The sequence below is a fragment of the Equus caballus genome, chromosome 16, assembly GCF_041296265.1.
Source record: "Equus caballus isolate H_3958 breed thoroughbred chromosome 16, TB-T2T, whole genome shotgun sequence".
NCBI lineage: Eukaryota > Metazoa > Chordata > Mammalia > Perissodactyla > Equidae > Equus > Equus caballus.
In genome coordinates, this window is record NC_091699.1 from 63,100,250 (window position 1) to 63,122,993 (window position 22,744).

Below are 22,744 nucleotides of genomic sequence, written 5' to 3' on the forward strand. Positions count from 1 at the left end.
TGAGCCGAGCTCATTTAGTCCTCAGGAAATTTGCACTTGTTCTTCCCTTTGCACGAAAGTCTCTCCCCAGATCTTTTTTCTTTTTAAGTTTTTTCTTTTTCTTTTTTCTCCCCAAAGCCCCCTGCTACATAGTTGTGTGTCCTTCTAGTTGTGGCATGTGGGATGCCGCCTCAGCATGGCCTGATGAGCGGTGCCATGTCCGCATCCAGGATTTGAACCAGCGAAACCCTGGGACGCCGGAGTGGAGCGCGCGAACTCAACCACTGCGCCACCCGGCCGACCCAGGGCCGCTCCGCCCCCGCCCCTCCCCCAATCTTTACCAGGCTTTTGATGAGGCGGAACGGCCTGGGGCGGCAGGGGGCGGGGCGGGGCGGCAGGGGGCGGGGCGGGGCGGAGTCGGCCGGAAGCGGGGGCGGAGGTCCAGGAAGTGACGGCCCTTCCTGGGGACTTCTGGAGTCGGTGAAGTCCGCGACTCCACCCCTGCGGCCGCTGTGTTCCCGGGGCCTGGGTGATGGAGAACGGAGCGGTGTACGGCCCCACCACGGAGGAGGACCCGGGCCCTGCCAGGGGCGCCCGGAGCGGCCTCGCCGCCTACTTCTCGCTGGGCCGGCTCAAGCGGCATCGGCGCGCGCTCAAAATCTTGCAGCTGGTGAGTCCGCGGTCGGCGCGGGCGAGCTCGGGCCGGGGAGGGAGGTCTGGCCCCGGGGCCGCCGTGCTGTGCGCTCGGGAGGCTGCCGAGCCGCTTCTCCTCAGCCTGGTTGTTCGGGAAGCCGCAGTTTCCGTCTCCCCGCTTCCTTCCCTCTCCGCCCGGGGAGGGGGGCGTTATCCTCCGGGCCCCGCTCCCGCCGGGCGGCCCCTCATCCTCAGGACTTCCCACCCCTGGTCCCCGGTGGCTACCGAGCATGTTAGGCGGGTCCAGGAAATACGCTGGAGGAGTCCCCAGTCCTCCGACTCCTTTCACTCATCCTCGGTAGCGACCTTGGTCTCTTCTCCCAGCCGTATTTCTGCTTTATCTCCCGGATAAAGACCACGAAGCGCGCTTTATCTTTGTTTTTTGCGGTTTTCCCGGTGCGACCCCATGGGGGCAGCTTCATTTGTTGGACAGTCTTCCGATACCATGCATGGCATTGAGATGTGTGTGTGCAATCAATTGTCTCAAAAGTTTGATACCGGGTGGAAAATATTTCTGAATGAGCAATATTTGTGTACGAAGTACAAAGTCGAAAGGACAGCGTTTTGTTTTTGTGTCGGGGTACCAGAACTAGGGCATGGTCGACTTCTCTTTCAATTTCATTGCGTTTCAGTTTACTTAAGGCAGTTAAGGGACCTTAAAATATTGAAACATCTTTGGGATTTAAATTTCAATTCAATTTACACACATTGACCTGCTGTATTCTGTTTTAAGGAACGACGAGCAACATGTTCTGCAAGAGGAAATATCAGACTGCTTAGAATGTTTATGGGTTAGTTTGTTTTTTTAAACCATCCCAATTAAAAATAGCCAATTGGTTTCCTTGGGAAGAATTTACATTCTTAGAACTCAGTTAACTAGAACTTATATTCTTAGAACTCAGATGACCTACTTTTGTTGAATAGAAAAATAGAAAACTGGCAGTAGTTTTTAGCAATCAAAATGACGACATCTGGGGATAGTTGGGAAATCACTTGGAGGCAAGTGACAGTGTGGCCTGTGGCACCCAAGAAGGTCTGACTCTGTCTCTCTCTCCAGCCTTTTAGGTCCTTGCACACTGGCAACCTTGCCGTTCTTCCCAGACGTCAGGGGCTTGCTCCTTTGCTTGGGCTGCCCCTTCTACCCACAAGCGCTTCCTTCTGCTCTTCCTCTTGTCAGCTCACACATGCCTTTTAGATATTAGCTGTGTTTCTCTGCAGTGGACCTAAAAGGTTTACACGAATAGAACTCTTTAGAGCAGAAAAGAGTAGAAAAAGACAGATAAAAGAAAATACTCATCTGAAGCATTCTTGCTGCCCCAAAGACGTCATCGTTATTGGTCTGCTGCCCATTAAATCTCCTCTTTTCGGTTGCCTTTGTTTTTCCTTCCTAATCAGAAATGGCAAAGCTAAAGTAAAATTTCTTGTTAGCTTATTTATGCTTTAATAAACTGTAGTTTCGTATCTTCAGAATAATAGAACCAGGAATTTTAGTGGTAGATTTTTACTTGGACATGGAGAAGAGTGGAAGATGAATGTGCCTTGTAAGAGTTGTTAGACTATTCCTGCTTGTTCTCCATCACCCATAAGGAGAAAGAGGAATGAAAACTAATGTCTCTTCTTGAAATCCATTTGTTTGTTTATGGGAAACTTGCGATGTTACGAGAATGCTTTAATATAGATTTTAAAAAATATTTCTTCGTTATTGTCTTTCATTTTGATGGTTGTCTTTTTGTTCATGCTTTGTTTTAGTCATGTTTTCTCTCTTCATGGCACTGTATTACAGGAGTTACCCAGCAAGTCCCAAGGAAGTTATGTATGAAGTAAATTAAAACTGTCGTCCAGCCTGGGGCAACAAGCAAAGTCTTCATTGCCTTAATTCAAATTCTGCCTTTAGGTTATTTTACTTTAGATCACTTATTTTTAAAAATTAAATAGAATTACAGAGCTCCAATAAGAAAACAGCCGTAAGGGAGAAACCCATAAACAGAAGAGGAGGTTCTTTAAAAAGGGACCTGCAAGCCCTATGACATTTTATTCAAAATGTGCATTTCTGTGTTTGGATACATTATTCTGGACCCATAAATTTTTATCAGATTCTCAGAGGATGCCCAAAGAGAAAGGAACCTTACTCTAAAACTTATAAACCAGATACTGTGTACTTAGGAAATTCTTAGAGTCTTAGGAGGTTGAATTGGATTTCCTCTGAGGTTTTTTTTAAATTTTTTTTTTTTTAAAGATTTTATTTTTTCCTTTTTCTCCCCAAAGCCCCCCGTACATAGTTGTATATTCTCCATTGTGGGTCCTTCTAGTTGTGGCATGTGGGACGCTGCCTCAGCGTGGTCTGATGAGCAGTGCCATGTCCGCGCCCAGGATTCGAACCAACGAAACACTGGGCCGCCTGCAGCGGAGCGCGCAAACTTAACCACTCCGCCACGGGGCCAGCCCCTTAAATTTTTTTTTTGAGGAAGATTAGCCCTGACCTAACTGCCGCCAATCCTCCTCTTTTTGCTGAGGAAGGCTGGCCCTGAGCTAACATCTATGCCCATGTTCCTGTACTTTATATGTGAGATGCCTGCCACAGCCTGGCTTGTCAAGCGGTGCCGTGTCTGCACCCGGGATCCAAACCTGCAAACCCCGGGCCACTGAAGTGGAACATGCGCACTTAACCGCTGTGCCACCAGGCTGGCCCCTCCTCTGAGATTTTTTTCATTTAAGATTTTTACGAATCTCTGATGCTCTGTGGGGCATGCTGTTACAGAGCTGAACACCAAAGGGGTGGAGAATGGAGCCTGCAGATACAGAAGAGGAGGTTAGAGATAACAGATCATAACTAATCTTGAGTTAGACAGCTGTGTCTGCCATTCAGCTATCGCCTGAATTTTGTTAGTCTTGTCCGAAACACAAGCATCCCCTAACTACCGTCTCCCCTTGCAGAGCTGAAGAAGAGATAGAAACTCAGCTGAGAATTCAGTGTAATCCTAAATTTATTTATCAGTTTATTTATCAGTTTGTTCTATCCTTAGATTGGTCCTTATGCTCATATTTTATTTTGTGAGTTTTTTGTTATTGTTATATTTGAGAGAGTTTGTTTTCATTTTAAGGGTGAGAATTGACATTTGGCAACCTAATTCCTTGCTAGTAAGCTGGTGCAATGATCTAAATGTGTGTAATATTCTCTCTGCAACAAGCTGACATTGTGTTTATGGCCCCAGTTGAATGTCCTGATGGCCGAAAGTACTGTGATTACAAGGACTCTTCAGGCAAACAGTTTGATTCAGAATTCACCAGTGATTTAAATTTATTAAATTATAAATAGTATGACTCTGTGAGTGCCAAGAAACAAATCACTTCGAAGCAATTTACCTTATATTGGTGCTCTTTTCATTATTTAAATGTGAAAATTGATATGAACTAAATTGAAATGCTCTGTTTTTACCTTGAAGAAGATCCTAAGTTGTAAGGTCAGCAGATTACATCCTTGAACCTTTGTGAGAGTAAATGTTTGCCTAGGGCAAGGGAGGCCTACCAAACAAACTTCAGGGTGACTCATTTGTTTACTTGAACCTTACATACGACTACAGGGTTTTTAATAGCAAGTTCACTAATTCACAAATTAATACAATTTTGTAGATGGGGGCTTATAATTAATGGCAAACATTAAAAAGTTCTTTTTATAAGAAATTTTTTGGTAGTAGACCGTTAAAGACAAATGATGAAGAGTTAGTATTTAATATAATGACTGCTAATTATGAGGAAGATTGAAGCTTCAGAAAAGGTAGTGAAACTGAAATGGAGAGGCACGCAGGCTAGTCATTATCTGAATGTTAAATTGCCAGAACTGTGAGTAGTCATCTTTTAGTCACAAAGACTTCCGAAATGTGTTGACTCTAGCAAGTTGGTTTTAATGTATGATTTAACAGCAAGAGGGAAATGCACAAAACTAAGATTGTAACTTCAAAAGCCCGAACTTAAGGGAAAACCTACATGAACATACATAGTTGTAAAATGAACTTAATAAACGAGGTTTATGGGAGGAACAAATTCAGAGTGGGAGTCAGAGACCTGGGTTCTTGTCTCTGCCTGGCTAACTTGGGACTTAGCCTGTCAGAAGTGAAGTCCATCATCTGTAAACCTGAGGGTGGGAGACTGTGCTCCTCCAAGGGCCCTCGCAGCTCTAAAAGCTTGATAATTCCCTTAATTATATTTGGGTAAAATTTTATGTCAGTAGAAGGTGCTGTGTGGGTTCCAGTTGTTAGGTAGTTAGCTTAATATTCAGTAAGCAGTGTTTGGTATGATGTCTTCATGCTATTGAGAGCAGAACTATTTACCAGAAAATAGTAACTGAGTCTTTTAACTTATGGGTTACATTCACCACTTTTTCCTTACCCAGTTAATGCAATGACCTTATCTTTTTTCCTATCCTTAACTTCTTAGATATTTAATGCTGGCCACCACCTGTTTCTTGAAATTCTTTCCCTTAACTTTCATATTTTTTTCTTTTTTAATACAAAAATGTGTGTCTGCTTACCAAACAAAATAAACTAAAAAATATGGTTAAAATAAAATAAGCCACACTTTACTCCTCACATTCTCACGCTCCCCAGCATCTCTGTTTGATTAACAGTTTGGAGTATGTTTACTTGCTTTTTAAGGAGCTTTCCTAACAAGTGTTGAACTTCCTGTGGCTTGCTTGTCTGGTGCTACTTGCTCTTCTCCCTCCTACTCCTAAACTGTACTATTCCTTCAGGCCCCACCCAGTCTTCCCCTCCTCCTGTCTTCTAGCGACCAAACCAGGCGGGCTGTCCCGGTCGCCTTCATCCAGAAATCCATACTCCTTGGCCTGATCATCGCGTATCCACACCCTACTCCTTAACCATTTTTCTCATCGCTCCCCATCCAGTTAGGGCAGTTGCCTTATTATCCCTTTTGGGCTTAGCATGCAAATTCTTGCCTCCATGAATCTGTTTTTTTCATCCCCCGCCTGGAATGTCCACTGCCTATCCAGATCCTACGTGTCTGTGTCTCTTGGCCCTGGTTTGAGTCTTGCTTTTCTATTCGTCCTTCTCCAGTTACTCTTTGTCCAGGTGGATCTGAACATTTTCCTGAGATTTGCTGAATTTGCATGTAATGAATGTTCCATTATGAGGTATAAAATATATTGTTTCCTTATACATTGATCTTGTTGCTCTGCCATTACTTGTTTCTATACATATTATGGTGATGGCTACATAATACTCAAATGGACTTTAAAAAAAAAATTGAGGTATAATTGACATATTAGTTTCAGGTATACAACATAATGATTTGATATTTGTATATATTGTGAAATGATCACTTGATTTTGTTCTAGAGACTGTAAAGTACTGTGGGAAATTATAAAGGAAGGTTAGTAGCATCAGAGATGGGGGGTCAGGAGAAAATTTCATACTGAATATAGCTTGTCTAGCTAATTTCTTGGTCTTTAACTGGAATTAAGAACTAGTAAATGTCCAAACTTGATATTGCATCCCTTCAGTCTCTTAGGATGTCTATGCAGAACCTGCCTCTTAATATTGCTCAAAGGCTCAAGGTCAGTAAGAATGACTCCTCTTAATAAGTTTGAAACAGGACTTGTAATGACTTGACGCTGATTGCTTCTGACGGAGCTGGATCCTGCCCCTTTCTTACTGACAATAGACAAGCAGTCTGTACCTATACTACAGATGAGATTTTATTGTCATATAGCCTACACAGATGAGTGTTCCTGCTAATCTAATTACAGTAGTCACCCCTTATCTGCAGGGGATATGTTCCAAGACCCCCAGTGGATGCCTGAAACCACAGATAGTGCCAAACCCTATATATACTATGTTTTTTCCTGTACGTACATACCTATGATAAAGTTTAATTTATAAATTAAGCACAGTAAGAGATGAACAATAATAATAAAATAGAACAATTATAACAGTATACTGTAATAAAAGTTATGATAGATCTTAGCAACCTCAGCATATGATTTTTTTTCTTAAGTTCAGAACTTTCACCTTTTTCCTTAAAGGAAGCTCTTTACGGCTTCTCTTTGGTGTATCTGAATTGCCAGCATCACTACTCTTGCACTTTGGGGCCATTATTACGTAAAATAAAGGTTACTTGAACACAAGCACTGTGGTACCGTGACAGTTGATCTGATAACCCAGATGGCTACTAAGTGACTAATGGGCAGGTAGCATGTACAGTGTGGATATGCTGGACAAAGGGACAATTCATGTCCCAGGAGGGACAGAGTAGGACTGCGTGAGATTTCATCCTGTTACTCAGAACGGCATGCACTTTAAAACTTATGAATTGTTTATGTTTGGAATTTTCTTTTTAATATTTTCAGACAGCAGTTGACCATGGGTACCTGAAACCATGGGAAGTGAAACTGTGGATACGGGCTCTACTATATTGCAGTAAGAATGGCTCAAGATCACACCCCACTTAGACTTTTAGGCTGATATTTTCTCACAGTTAATTGACTTTTATACACCTGACGTATATTTTGCACATTTCTTGTAGAGAAACTCCTAAAACTTGGACAAGATTTAACATAGAGGCAACAATAAAGCAAATGGAATATTAAACATTCAGTATTTTATTATACTATAATCATGTAGAAACTCAAAATTACAGGAGATTAAGGTAGTACCCTCACATGGCGATCTTCTGGGATTTGTCTTGGTGTGTCACCTTATATCCTGTGGTGTGATGATTGGGAGGGACTCACCTAACATCTGTGTGAAGGAAGTTGTTTGGGATATGCCTCGCTAACTTACAGGAAATCATAGTGGTAGGATCTATTTTCATCCTTACTTAGATTCTTTTCAGTTGTGGGCATATATGAATTTTGTATTGCCACTAGGAGTGGGGAAAATCCCTTAGAGGCTTGGATACCAATTTAGATTTGACCTTTTTTTTAACTTTTTATTTTGAAATAATTACGGATTCACAGGAACTTGCCCCCCAAAAAATGTACAGGGAGGTCCTGTGCACTTGTGTGTGTGTGTGTGTGTGTATGTACTTCTGTGCAGTTTTATCACGTATGTATCTTCCTATATCACCACCACAATCAAGATACAGAACTGTTCCATCAGCACAGGGTTCCCTCACACTACCCCCTTCCCGCTTGTTCCCCCTCTACCCTGGCCACCACTGGTTTCTTTCTCCATCTCTGTAATTTTTGTTGTTTGAAGAATGCAATGTAAGTGGAATCATGCAGTATGTAACCTTTTGAGATTGAGTTTTTTTCACTTTGTATAATTCTCTGGAGATTTGTCTAGGTTGTTGCATATATCAAGTTTGTTCCTATTTATTGCTAAGTAGTATTGCATGCTCTGGATGTCCCACAGTTTGCTTAACCATTGAAGGACATCTGGATTGTTTCTAGGTTGGGGCTATTATGAATAAAATTATGAACATTTGTGTACTGGTTTTTGCACGAACATAGGTTTTCATTTCTTTGAGTCATATGCAGAAAGCAGGAATGCGATTGCTGGGTCATATGGCAGTTGCATGCGTAGTATTTTAGGAAACCGCTAAACTGTTTTCCAGAGTGTTTGTACCATTAACCTGCTTTTGATGAAATGGTTTTGTAGGATAAAATTTTTATTGTATGCTATGAAATGTATATGTTGATTTTGGTAGCAGTCTTGTTGCCATTAATATATCTGATTGCTTCTACTGGCCTGACTTGAGTGAGATGGCGTTTCCCGATAGCTTTGACTTGGGTCATCAGTCATTTTGATGGTTTTAACAGTCAGAAGGAAACTCCCTGAGCTTCCACAAAACCCATACAGGGGCTGGCCCCGTGGCTGAGTGGTTGGGTTCCCGCGCTCCGCTGCAGGCGGCCCAGTGTTTCGTTGGTTCGAATCCTGGGCGTGGACATGGCACTGCTCGACAAACCACGCTGAAGCAGCATCCCACGTGCCACAACTAGAAGGACCCACAACGAAGAATATTCAACTATGTACTGGGGGGCTTTGGGGAGAAAAAGGAAAAAAATAAAATCTTTAAAAAAAAACCAAAAAACCATACAAACTGCCCAAGTGAACCTCTCTTCTCTCTTCCCTTCTATTGCTAGAAAAGAGTTAGTCCTCTTTTTTTCTTTCTCTTTAGACCCATCCGTTTTACTGGTTTCCGCGTAAGCGTTTAAACACGCTCAGTTCTCTCCCATCTTGAAATTCCCTTCCCTTTGACCTCATCCACTACTACCCTATGTGGCCACTCTTTCAAAACCTTACTTCTTGCCTGTGCTGTCTCTGTCCCGCTGCCTTGTCTTCCCCTCACTTCCCAGTGTAAAGTTCTGTAATCTGAGCTTCCCTCCCTGACTGTGCTGAAGGTGTCTTGCTGATGTCGCCAGCCACCTTGCTCTAGCTCAGTCTCCTGTGTTGTGGTGTTCTTACCTGACCTCTCAGTAGCATTCAGCACTCTTGATTGCTACTCTTCGTAGAAATACTTTTTTCTTGATCTGCTGCCCCCTGGACTGCTGCTCCTAATTGTCCTTTGCTGCTCTCTCCTCCTCTGCATCTCCCTTAAACCTTAGAGTTCTGACAAGGCCAACTTCCCTCGTTCTGGGCCTTCTCACTGGCTGACTCCCACATCTTTATCTCCACCTCTGACCTCTCTCTTGAGCTCCAGACCCATATATTCGTCTGCCTCCTAGACATCTCCACCTAACTTCCACAGAGCCCTCAAACACAGCATATTTAAAACTGAATTTATTCTCTCATTGGCACACTTGCCACTTAAAAAGGAAAAAAAAAAGACTCTTCTTTCAGTGGTGAGGAACCAGTATTAACACCACATAGACAGCAGTGGGAGCGCTGTTAAAATCCACTTGCATTTAATTGAGTTGCCGAATTACCCAGAGTTAACCATTCTCCATTCAGTGGAAAGTGTTCTGCCTCATGCCTCTCTGTCATAGACACCATGGCCAGTCGGCCCCTCTTGAGCACTCTTAACTCTGCCATCAGTTGACTTGTGTTATTCCCATGTCGGTTTATACCAATTGTACTTACGATCAAACATTTACTTAAATGTTGCACAGACTAAAACTGAGTGTGAAAAGAAATTGTTTCTGTGAAAACTAAATTGAATGCTTTGGAACGACTGAAAAATAAGTTACTGAAATCTTTGCTGTGGAATTAAATAAGAGCAAGGCAACAGGAACAGGCTGGTAAAACTAGTCCAGCTCGAGGAGGATTCTTCACTCTGCTTCTCAAGTGTCCAGGATCTCGCTCCACTTCAGATAACATCACTCTGTAAGTGGTGGTCCTAAAAGATGAAAGTGATTAATGCAGAAACATGATGTGGAATTCCAATCCGTAGGCTCGTACTCAAAAGAGAAGATTGGTGAATAAATGTGCCTTTTTGTTTTAAGTAGTGTTGAAGTACATATGTATTATCTTATTCTCTAATCTATTTGTGTTCACCCTGTCTGCAAAGGGCTTCTGCTGTGTCTTTCAGTGATTAGCTACTCCTCCTCTCCATTACTGCTCTCCTGGTCATCGTCTTTCCCTGATCTTCTACTTCAGTGGAAGCTGATTGTCTGTCCCAAGGTTTGCCCTCCCTCCAGTCCCTTCTCCGTATTGTAGCTAGTGAGAACTACTAAAAGCATAAACCTGATCATGTCACCCCTTTGCTTTAAAACTTAAAATCCAGATTCCTTAAACTAGTTAAAGAGGACATTTAGACCTGGCTTCTGCTGACTTCTCTAGTCTCATTTGATCATTTTTTTTTTTAAGATTGGCACCTGAGCTAACAACTGTTGCCAGTCTTTATTTTTTCTGCTTTACCTCCCCAAACCCCCCCATACATGGTTGTATATCTTAGTTGTGGGTCCTTCTAGTTGTGGCATGTGGGACGCCTCCTCAACGTGACCTGACGAGCAGTGCCATGTCTGCACCCAGGATCCGAACCCTGGGCCGCCGCAGCAGAGTGCGCGAACTTAACCACTTGGCCACGGGGCCGGCCCCTCATTTGATCATTTTTATGCTGCCATCCCGCTTCCCTCAAACTCGACACTTTAGCCATGTTGACTCAGCTCACTTTCAGAGTTCAGTTGGGAGTGGTGGGATATATGTGTATGCATTGGCGTGGGAGGGTACTGTGCTCTCTCACCTCTAGGTCTTTCCATGTACTGCTCCTCTGCCTGGAACTTCTTTCCCTATCTTTCACCCCCAAAAAAGACCCCCCTGTCCTTCAGGTCTCAGCTTTCTGTCAGGAAGCCTTTCCTGACCCTCGAGTTGAGTGCCTCTTCTGTGTGCTTTTATAACAACACCCTGTATTTCCCCTATTCTGGCATTTAGCACGTGGTAGTTAATTATTTGTGTGCCTGTTTTCCCTTCAGGGCAGCCAGACTGTAAGTTCTGTGTAGCTGGGGTGCATTCAGTAATCTTGTTTGCCATAGTCTCCACTTTCATAAATATTTGGGCGAACAGATGGCATTTTCTGAATGCTGTACGTTTCTCTGAGAAACACTTCGGTAAAATGTTTGTTTCTTTTGTAGGTGCTGTCTCTTCTGGCCTTCATCTGTGAGGAAGTCGTAGCACAGTGCACTCTGTGTGGTGGACTTTACTTTTTTGAATTTGTGAGCTGCAGTGCCTCTCTGCTGAGTCTGCTCATGCTGATTGTGTACTGCACTCCGGTTTACGACAGAGTTGATCCTGAGAAAGTCAAGTGTTCGGTAAGCAGGAAAAAATAGAACCCCTACATCAAGATCATAGCTATTTTGTAGTCGTGTAGTTTTGTTGTTCAAAGTAGTAATGCTTTCAAAACTCAGTAACATGAGAAGACGTCATCCTTTGTGCCAACTCTGCCTCTGAACGACTGTTTTCCCTGCCAAATGGGATGATAGAAGGGGAGTGAAATTAGAATGGGTGGCAACACTGCCATAAGTTTATAGTGGTGGTTTAATCTAATTCACATTAGATATTTTTTAAAAACTAGGATTTTGTCACTTGTGATTTCTCGCATTTCAGCGTGTCACTCATTGGTTCTGCAGTTATTCATCGTGCACCTATTAAATACCAGGAATTATCTTAGACACTAGAGAGAGACTAATGAATTAATGTGATGTGTTTCTGGAGGTTTTAAATAGAACAGCATGTAATTGACCTATTTTGTTTTGATTTTATTATAAGAAATTATAGGTGAATTAAGAAGGCATTTGCTGAGTTCATTGTTTAGAAGTTTCCCATATAATAAAAGTGTTCATAGGAATTTTATTTTTACAAAATTAGAGAGGCTTAACTTTCTAAAGACTTAGTCTGCTGACCCTGAGGGTTTTTTTGTTTTTAAAGATTTTATTTTTCCTTTTTCTCCCCAAAGCCCCCTGGTACATAGTTGTGTACTTTTAGTTGTGGGTCCTTCTAGTTGTGGCATGTGGGACGCTGCCTCAGCATGGCTTGATGAGTGGTGCCATGTCTGTGCCCAGGATTCGAACTGGCGAAACCCTGAGCCGCTGAAGCGGAGCACACAAACTTAACCACTCGGCAACAGGGCCGGCCCCTGACTCTGTGTTTTTATTTGAGTATAGTATGGATTTGTGAGATGACAGCTGAGATAATTCACATAGGTGCTGCACTTAAGGAAGAAAGAATTGAGCCTTTACTTCTTCAATAGCATTTGAGTTATCAGTAGTGGTTTATGAAGAATTGTACATGTCAGGGTTGATGTGTAAACGAATTCACGTCTCTGAGGGAAAAGACAAAAATTAGGGTCAATTTGTAACTATTAAGAACAAGAGGGGCCGGCCCCATGGCTGAGTGGTTAAGTTCGCGTGCTCTGCTTCGGTGGTGCGGGGTCTCGCTGGTTGGGATCCTGGACATGGACCTGGCACTGGTCATCAGGCCACGGTGAGGCAGCGTCCCACATGCCACAACCAGAGGGACCTACAGCTAGAATGTACAATTATGTACTGGGGGGCTTTGGGGAGAAGAAGAAGAAGAGGAAAAAAAAAAGAAGATCAGCAACAGATGTTAGGTCAGGTGCCAATCTTTAAAAAAAAAGAATAAGAAATAACAGGATAAATACCAAACAGTAAGATTCTATTATTGTTTTAAATTAATAAGAAGCAAGCATTGGGTCATATATTGATTATACAGCTAAGATACCTGCTTTTTTCTGTATACTCTTTTGTACCTCTTGAATTTTGTGCCATAGGAATCTGTTACCTTCTTTTAAAAGAATTATTTTAAGTTTAAAAATTAAAAAATAAAAAGTTGATACCAAGCAGTTAACAAAATAACTTTGAAAAGCGAGTAGCATCTGAATCCAATCTGTGAAGTCTTTGATGAGCACGTGCACCCAGTGCTGGGGATGGCCACTGTAGACGTTCTCTTCTCTTGGCAGATAACAGCTGCTGTCAGTGCCAGGCACTTTGTGTGCTGTGATTTAGAATCCCCACCCCTTATGCTCTGTTTTTCTGTTGAGGAAGCTTAGGTTCAGGGTGGGTAAGTAACCTTTCCAACGTTACACAGCTTAGGGTGAAAATAAACTGAGACTTAAATGTAGGAAAGCCCTCACACTCTGCATTCTGTCATGTGGCCTACACAGAATCCTGCCAGAAGCAATGCCCTAGCAACTTTAGATGCTGTCACGGCAAATACTCTCACCACAAGAGTCTCTGTAGAACCATGACAACAACAGAGCTCATATATTTTATGAAATACGTGTTAAGAAGAGGATGCAGAGAATACCTTAGAATTTTTGTTAATTATATTTGTGATCTTTGAAAGTTCTTCCTGGGGCTGGCCCTGTGGCCGAGTGGTTGAGTTCACGCGCTCCGCTGATGGCGGCCCAGTGTTTCGTTGGTTCGAATCCTGGGCGCGGACGTGGCACTGCTCATCAAACCACACTGAGGCAGCGTCCCACATGCCACAACTAGAAGGACCCACAACGAAGAATATACAGCTATGTACCAGGGGGCTTTGGGGAGAAAAAGGAAAAAATAAAATCTTTAAAAAAAAAAAGAAAAAAAAAAAGAAAGAAAGTTCTCCCTTTTTACAGATAAGTATGTGATAAGATTTAGACAAGGTAAAATTTCACTAGTTAATGTCTAAGCTGGTTGATTTGTAGCTTGAATGTATAAATGTATATTTTAAACATTAAAGATTAAAACCATTTTTTCATTTCTTACCTCTCAACAGCAAAACAGTATCACTGTCCATGAAAATCTTTTTTAGAGATGTTTAGTTTTTACTTTAGTGCTGCATCTATGGTATTTAAGAACATTGATCTTTTTGACAAGAAACAATATTATAACATGGTCCAGTTTAGTGTAATGGCCTAAACAAAATGCAAAACATTTATTACATCAAACTTGAGCATTTAATAAGTTATTTTCGAGTAAATACTGATTTTAAACCTAAAAAAGAAGAAAAATGAACCAGTCATCTTATCCTAAAACAGCTTTTGTAAATATTTTACTGTGTTTCTTTTGAGTCTTTTGTTTCTATTCATGGGTGATTTTTAAAATTTAAAATAATTGTAATCATAGTGTGTATGTATTTTACTTTTCACCTAACATCATACGGATTTCATATTTGTTCGAATGGTTTAAAAATCACTTTTACTGTCTGCATAGTAATATACTTAAATTTTTAATATTTTTTCATGAAAGAGATTTTCTGTTTTAGAGAAAATGTATGTGTGTGGTGGTGGTGGTATTGTTTAGGGAGGAATGCTAATCTTTTTGAAGAGAGAATCTTTCATATCCCGTGACTTGGGGTGAGATTCTGTCAAGAATAACAATAACCAGGGCCAGCCCAGTGGCGTAGTGGTTAAGTTCATGCACTCCATTTCGGCAGCCTGGGGTTCACGAGTTGGGATCCTGAGTATGGAGCTACACACCGCTCATCAAGACTTGCTGTGGGGGCATCCCACATACAAAATGGAAGAAGACTGGCACAGATGTTAGCTCAGGGACAGTCTTCCTCACCAAAAAACAAAAACAACCCACAGTAACCAACGTTTATGGGACAGTTACTCTGTGCCTGGCACTGATCTAAGCACTTTCTGTGGATTAACTCTAATCTTTAGAATCATCTGTGAAGAAGACGTTGTTGTTACCCCCATTTTGCAGAGGGAGAAACAAAGGCACGTAGACGTTAAGTTACTAATTCAAAGTCATTTAGCTGGGAAAAGTAGTGTAAGTGGAATTTTAGCTTAGGTAGTCTGTCTCTAGAATTTAGGTTTATTGAACACTACATTATTCTGTCTGAAAATGGTTTTCTTATTTAAATACCTCCTTGAATGTACTTCAAATATTAGTAAATAGAGTTTTATATTTATATGTAACAGATTTGAAATAAAATTCAAAGGAATAGAAAAACAGAGAAAGTACTGCAGGAGAAAACACCTCTTTTAGAAGCAAAGTGAAAGCCTCTTAAATTTTTTATAAATGTTAAGTGAATGATTGACAGTATAGGAATTCTTTGTTGGATAGTTTTATTGTTATTAGGTTTAGTGGAGATTGCATTTCAGAAAACTCAAAAAGTATCAGACTTAAAACCTTTAGAAAGGGCTGTCATTTTACCAGTTTCTCTTCTGATTCAAGTAGGTATGCCAAGGACTTTCTTTTCTTTTCTTTTCTTTTTTAAGGATTTTATTTTTTCCTTTTTCTCCCCAAAGCCTCCTGGTACATAGTTGTATATTTTTAGTTGTGGGTCCTTCTAGTTGTGGCATGTGGGATGCCACCTCAGCATGGCCTGACGAGAGGTGCCATGTCCGTGCCCAGGATTCGAACTGGTGAAACCTTGGGCTGCCGAAGCGGAGCTCAAGCACTGTTTTCACTTGGCACGTGAGAAAGAGCCTTATGAGGTAATGCCTGAGAGAGCACTTGGCAACCCGGGAAGAACTTCATCGTTGTCAGCTGCTTGACGATGAGATGTGGAAGCATTTATGTGGTAGATAAGCTCATCATACAAGCTCATTCCGGATTACCCACTTGGAACAATTGGAAGCAATACGTTATTCCAGAAAGCTTAACTGTCTAAAAAACATACTATTGCCATAATTTTATTTAGTTAATGATGGGTGATCCTTTTGGTTCTCTCTTTTTCAAAGTGGTTTGAAAGCACTGAGGTACTCTCAGAAAGGCCATCCTAGCATAGAATACTTAGAAAAGGAAGAAAAATGCTTTTTTTGCAGGAAGTAAGATAGGATTTAATAAATCCTTTGGCTTCGATAATTTTAATATGTCCTAGAGAAAAAGAGGATACACACACATGCGTGAAACTTTGGGGGAACTGTTTTTGTTAAAAGACGATGTCGTGATGTAGTCTCTGAATGTGCCCTGTCCAAAGCGTGGCTAGTGTTCCTCAGAAGAAAAGTCAGTCATTAGAATTTTTTAAAAAGTAAACTGAAACTTTTGTTTCCGTCAACCTAACCACACTGTATTCTTTATATGTTTTATATGTATGTCTAGGACTTCTATATTATGTTGGGAACAGGATGTGTGTTTTTATTGGCATCCATCATTTTTGTTTCCACACATGACAAGACCTCAGCTGAATATGCGGCAACTGTAAGTACCTTGTATTTTTATCTTTGCCTATTTTTGTTTCCTTTGATATAGGGAATTTGAAAAGGACTTGACATGCTATACAATATGGGAGAGTAGTTTGTCTTTTAATTTATTTTTTAGTGTAATTTTGAATAGAACACCTAAAAGCAAATAAATATGATAGCCTTAGAAACTTAGCACCTGTCTTTAGAATTTGACTGAGTTTTGTTAGCAAAAATCCATTTACTCTATATATGAACATGTTATTGCTAATGGGAGTAGTAGAATTGACTTCATCATCTTATATTTCTCCACTTTTCAATTCAACAAAAATGTACCTACATGCCAGGTCCCCTTCTAGGTGTAGAGAATACACAGGAAAAATGATCCAAAGGTTCAGCCTAATGAAAGAGATTGATAAGTAAATGTTTTTATCTGAAATTCTTGGGGGCCAGATTTTTTTTAGAATTCATAATAATCTGCATTTTAGAAAGGTAATACTGTGCATATACTATTACACAGCACCCTCACAGGGCCTGGGGCAGCACCCTGTAATCCAGCATATTAGTATTTCTGAAGCGTGTGAATGTTCACAGTAAAAGGGATAGGTAAAGACTGTAAATAGTTTCACCTGGTATCAATTTTGAGCCAAGTAAATCATGAAAACTTTTAAAGTTTTTTTAGCTTTTTGCATTTCAGACTTGCCAGTCAAGGATCATGGACCTGATTGGTCCCATGTTGTGAACATGAATGACTAACAAGTGGATAACAAATCCTCTTGCAAGTCAGCTCGTTTCCAGTTAATACTTTGTTCATAACAAAATTGAAATTATAATTAATTGATTTGTCAGCTAACAGATCATTAAAACTACTTTTTATGCTAGAACAACTCAAAAGGAGTTCAGAGAATTGAATGACTATAATATATCTACCTATTCATGTGAGTACGGTTTCTTAGCACTTACATGTGTAAAAACAAGGAAATAAAATTAATGCAGAACCTTGATTCATTCTAGCAATAAATAGTGTTTATCCACGGATAAATGAACCAATTTAAGAGAAATTCAAAGTTTAAATAGAGCTTTATGTTTAATTTCAGTTTATATACATATTTTTGTTGCAGAGGAATATGATAGGGTGATGAGTAAAATAGTTTTGTGTATAAAAATGTATTACTGTAAAATTCTGTGGAAGAAGTGAAATGAAGTGGAGGAAAAAGTGATGAGTTCAAGGGGAGAAAAGCATCGCGTAAATTTCCCAGCTATTAAAAAGGAGCTTTTTTATGTATTGTAATTACATAATGTGTTAGATTGTTACAGCATTTAGATTTCATTGGGCGTATTTGAGTGACTAGTAGTTTAAAAACTCAGTATTTATAATATGCTGGAAATTACCTTTTGCAGCTATTTAAATTATGAAAAATTTTACAGACTTAAATGAGGGATTCCATTTTTCAAAAAAAATTGTGAAGTATGTCAGCAAAAGAACAGAAGATCATTTGTCTGGATTATATGGCGTAGAGGGCCCTGCATGGACTGGAGCTGTCTGTGGTGGTCAGAGAGACTTCACAGACAAGTTGACATCTGGTCTCTGTTTAATGTATTCAGTAAGTTTACCAGTCAGATAAGGGGATAGATGCCCTCAAGCCAAAATAAAGACTCTAGAGGGGAGAAGAGACTTGGGTTTTAGGGGGTGGCATTGATAATTAAATTTAGGTTGGAAGTGTTGGGAACTCCCAGGTGAGTTAATGAATTTGGAGCTCAGTTTGCTTTACAGTGAACTGAGGCAGAAGGCGTGTTCTTTAGTGCGGAGGGGTTAGGTGTGAAGTGTCAAGACTGCAGCGGACTACAACAAAATGTTAAAAGTCGTAGAGATAGAGTGTTAGAATTGGAAGGGATTTTAGCCATTGCCTACATCAAGTTTCTCTTTTTTCTGAGTGCTTCTTTGGCTCCCATTGCCTTAAGGGTTTTGCTGGTGAAAAAGCTAAATCTGAACCATGGTCGTCTGTCTCTTGACAGAATTCTAAGACTGTTTGATCATATGTTAGAAGAGTACAATGAGGAAGTGATATGAGGAAGAGGAAGTACATAGTGGTGTCGTGTTGTTGTGTCATTACAATGTGACAATTAACTGGAAAATATTTTTTAGATAATTTAACCTTAAAAGTATCTTCAAAATAGTATTTCTGTTTTGCTGTTAATAACTTTTTCCACTTTCACCTAAGCTTATCTGCTTAGTCACATATTTCCCTTATCTGTGGGTCAGTCTGACATTGCTGATAATCCTGTGTTTTGTATCATTTTATAGTATTTTATTTTTCATCTATTAATCGTAGTTTTATAGATTGGCACCCCACACAGACACATGCACATATAGACAAGACATTTCTATTTTGTGAGACTTTGACTAATAGCCATTATTGTATAAATTTTTTTGTAACTTTTTTCCATTTTTTGATGACCTTAAAAATTTTTTTGCCATTAAAGTTAAGAATACTGTGTATAAGATAAAATTGATAAATCGTCTTGCTTGTATGAAACACTCTCGGAGCCAACAAGGAAAGGTGAGATTATATCCCCAAATTCCTCATATAACCTTTGCCCCTTTTTTCTTCCTCAGGTGTTTGGATTTCTTGCAAGTTTTATGTTCCTGTTTGACTTTTTCGCTATGCTCTATGAAAAACGACAGGAGTCCGCACTGAGAAAACCTGAGACTACTGCTCGGCCGGCAGAGGCCCTCACTGAACCGCTGAATACTGGAAGGCGCTAGGGAGCAGTTGTTACATGGGGTAGCTGCTGCACGGCGCCTGAGCCCTGGCAGAGACTCTTGTAAAATTTGTGTAATTGTTAAACCACTTCTTTTGAAGAACAAGGGGAGGGTCAGGAAGGCAGTCTTATTGGTGTTGGACTGTGTGCCAGCCACCACAAATTAGGCCAGGGGGTTTTGTTTTTTAAATTTTTTTAACAGTTGAAACTTTTTTGTTTTGGAGTTGAGCAGAATTGTTTCTTTAAATCACATAGCTCAACTGATGATAAATTATTCTATCATTGCTACCAAGCTTAGCTTTTAAATTATGCTTTATAGCTGTATAAACAGCATGATTAAGTTCATCCATTTCGAAATTGTTTCATTTTTAAATTAATTTGCTTAGCTATGAGTTTGCTTTTTGATGATTAGATAAAATTTAATGTATATTTAAGAGATCAATATTTAAAATGTTGGTCTAGGTTTTTTCCTTAAAATATAATACCTAGGCTTTCCTGTATCTCACTCAGCCTTAAAATTATATTGTAACATTTTAGGATAATTATTATTAACTCTTGCTGAGATCTTTTACAACCAAATAGAAAATGCATGGGAAATGTTGGTACTTTATATGTATAAAAGTAACAACATCAGCAACCCATGTTTATACTACACTTTGATTGCTGTTGATATCAAATTAAAAAAATAAGATTTTTGTATAATCTAACACACAGAAAAATGGAAGAAACTGATATCATGCCGAAGGACCAAAGATAAGAAAGATAAACTTTTTGCTCAGTATGGTGAAAGTAATTACAAAAGCAAGCTTTGACCACTTACCAAGTGTCTGAAGATACGATGGGTTATACCATGAGTTAGAAAATGGTCTTTTTCCCTTTTGGCATGAGTATTTTTATTGAAGTTAATACAACTCTGCCGGTCCTCTTCAGCATTGTCCTTGGAGCCAGTCTTCTTTTTAAAACCCCAGATTTTGACTTTTCATCTATTTGAGATGCTCCATTTTGTGTCTCCTTATCAGAATGGTCCATACACTGCTTTATCATGTGGCAAAGGTGGACCTCTGGCTCTGACTCTTGTCGGCAGCTATCTTTGGGTGGTCCAGGATCTTGGACCCTTTAAATTGCATAGAGTGTGTAGCTAGATCTTTAGGTTTCTTGTTCCCACACAGGCATTGTTCTAGTTTCTCTTTAGAGGAGACCTTCTTAAAAAATTGAATATCTAGAGAATCCTGCCCAGGTTAATACTGTTGATGGTGTAAAGTAGTTGTCCAACTGTTCTAAAGAGTAGTCAAACTATTCTCAAGAGACACTTCGTAACCAGTTCTGATAATCTGGAAGAGTTGTCTGTTGTTGGCAGACTGTCTTAGAGCCAGCCAGACAGGGCACTTGGGATAGGACCTTTCTACCAAGTGGTTCACAGACTAGACCTTTCTTGTTCTCCTCCTAGGCTTTTGACTCAAGACTCTAGTGTTAAGGCCATGAGCCCATGAGTCAGCTCCTTCAGGACTTTGGTAGAGGTCCCCGGGTTAGGTTTTCTGTCTGAAACAATGGAGTCATGTTTCCAGTAAGACAATTTAATATTCCTTCCTTTTAAAATTTCTCATCTGCCGTTTGTGTGTTGTAGATGGGTCTCAGTTGCATGAGTGTGGCTAATGTGGTTCTCAAAAATTGGTCATTATGGCCAGACACAGCCTCTGCTCTGTCTTACTAACTCAGGACCTTAGCCATTTGTATCAGAGTTTGGATGCTAGTGCCAATAGCGATGTTACCACTACCTACTTGGGAGATAATGAAACCAATCATGGCTGCTGTTTTTATTGGGCATGCCATCTAAGAGAGGAGAAATAGCCTGGGTCTTGGGTCCAAGAATAAAGACAGGGTCAAAGGTAACTAGTTTATGGTAGACAAGTTCTGGAATTTCATATCAAACTGTATCATTGTCATTTTAAGTATCGTCTAGACCCAGCTGGGATTCACAGCAAACCATCTGGGCTACCTCAGGATCCCCACCCATGCATTGGGCTTATTTGAGTTTGACAGACATGTCCTCAGCCGGCCCCACGCATGTAACATGTTGGCATTGAGCTTAAGCTCGGCTTTATCTGAGCTTTCTCTTCCATTTGTTTCATTGGTGCAGAAGTGAGCTTCGTAGCTGGCCACTTACGCCTTTCCTTTTTAGAAAAATAATATATTCACTGGTATCTTTGGTCACTCTGGAACTTTTCGTCATATTGTTTTTTATGGGACCCGTGACTGATTACTTCCCCTCTTCTATTATAGAAGGAATAGGAGTAAAAAGACCATTGTGGTAAATAGCAAAAAGGTCAAGGAGAGCTTGGGACCAGAACCGCTGTTACATACAGAAAAAGGCAAACTCAGTAAACTCAAATTTGAAATAATTTTTTATTGACAGCTGTGGTGAATTTAATTTGTTATATTTTATACAAATGAACTGTTTAGAATCGTTCTTAAAAATTTTAAGGGAAATGCACTTACAATACAAAAATTTTATATTTGCTATACAGTCATGCGCTGCATAACGACGTTTCGGTCAGCAATGGATCGTATATACAACGGTTTTCCTGTTAGATCAGTACTGTATAGCCCAGGTGTGTAATAGGTTATACCATCCAGGTTTGTGTAAATGCACTCTGGTGTTCGTACAACGGTGAAATCACCTACCAATGCATTTCTCAGAGCGTATCCCTGTCGTTGAGTGATGCATGACTGTACTTAAATTATGTGCTGTTTGGGGACTGGGAAATGTATTTTTACATTGTTTATAGCCAATCATTTTTATATTTATCAATTTAAATCCTGTGGGTCTTTTTTATCTCTCTCAATGTCCAATTTTGTAGTCTTCTTTTTAAATAAATCCGTTTTATTGCCCATACCTTTGTAGTTGTTTAATTATTACAGAAACGTGATGTTTGGATGAAAACCTTCTCCAGAGTTCAAGGAGTTGGCTCTACAAACTTGGTGAGTACCTCTGTGGAAACTGGACTGTGGATCTGCCGGGAATGGGGAATGGGGAGAAAGGAAACAAATCCAGTTCCTACCGTGGGTTGTCCGTCTTGTTGGAAAGTTGGAATACACATTCAGGCAACATTTTTAGGGAGCCATGTACGAAGAGGTACAAAGGAATGTTATGGACTAAACGCCTTTAAATACTTCCAAAGAAGCAAACTTGGACTCTCCATCACATTTCTCGAAGTGCTAACAATGCTAAAAACAAAATAGGCACATTCTCTTTTGGACTATTCAATGATTGGGAAAGTGTGAAGAAAAACTAGGCTGGTTCTGGTAAAGCTACAACTATTTGTGAAGTTTGCAAAATTCCTGCCTCCAGCCTGTATGAGAATAACAAGGTCTTTATAGTCATCAAGAACTCACTGGAATTCGTACATTCTTCAGAATTTTGTGTTTTGTTTTGATAAAGAGCATTGTATCAATATGCAATCAACTACAAGGAGCAGAAAACCTAATTCAGTGGGTCTTAAACAGTAAGGAAAATTTTATTTCACAAGAAATCTGGGGAGGGCTATTCCATGACTGGTAAGTTCAGTGGCTCAGCAGTGTCATCAGGCCCAGGTTCTTCCCTGTTTTTCTGCCCGTCCGTCTTCTCCTGTGAGTTTTTGTCTCCCGGATTGACCCCTTATGGTATAGCGAGACGGTGGCAACATCTCCAGGCACCATCCGCACCACGATATCCAAAGGCCAGAACAGAAGAGACTGTTTATTCTTCTGTGTCTCTCTAGGGTGTTCTTTTTTCACAGAAGCCCCT

At 40.3% G+C, this 22,744-nt stretch overlaps 1 protein-coding gene across 1 annotated transcript; it reads left to right on the forward strand.

Moving 5' to 3' along the window:
• Positions 1-372: 372 nt before the first annotated feature.
• CMTM6 (CKLF like MARVEL transmembrane domain containing 6) lies at positions 373-21,851 on the forward strand. The gene is made up of 4 exons (XM_023620791.2): positions 373-649; positions 11,198-11,374; positions 16,118-16,216; positions 18,815-21,851. Exons 1-4 carry the CDS (start codon positions 512-514, stop codon positions 18,962-18,964), a joined length of 564 nt encoding a protein of 187 aa, XP_023476559.1. The 5' UTR covers positions 373-511; the 3' UTR covers positions 18,965-21,851.
• The last annotated feature ends 893 nt before the right edge of the window (positions 21,852-22,744 follow it).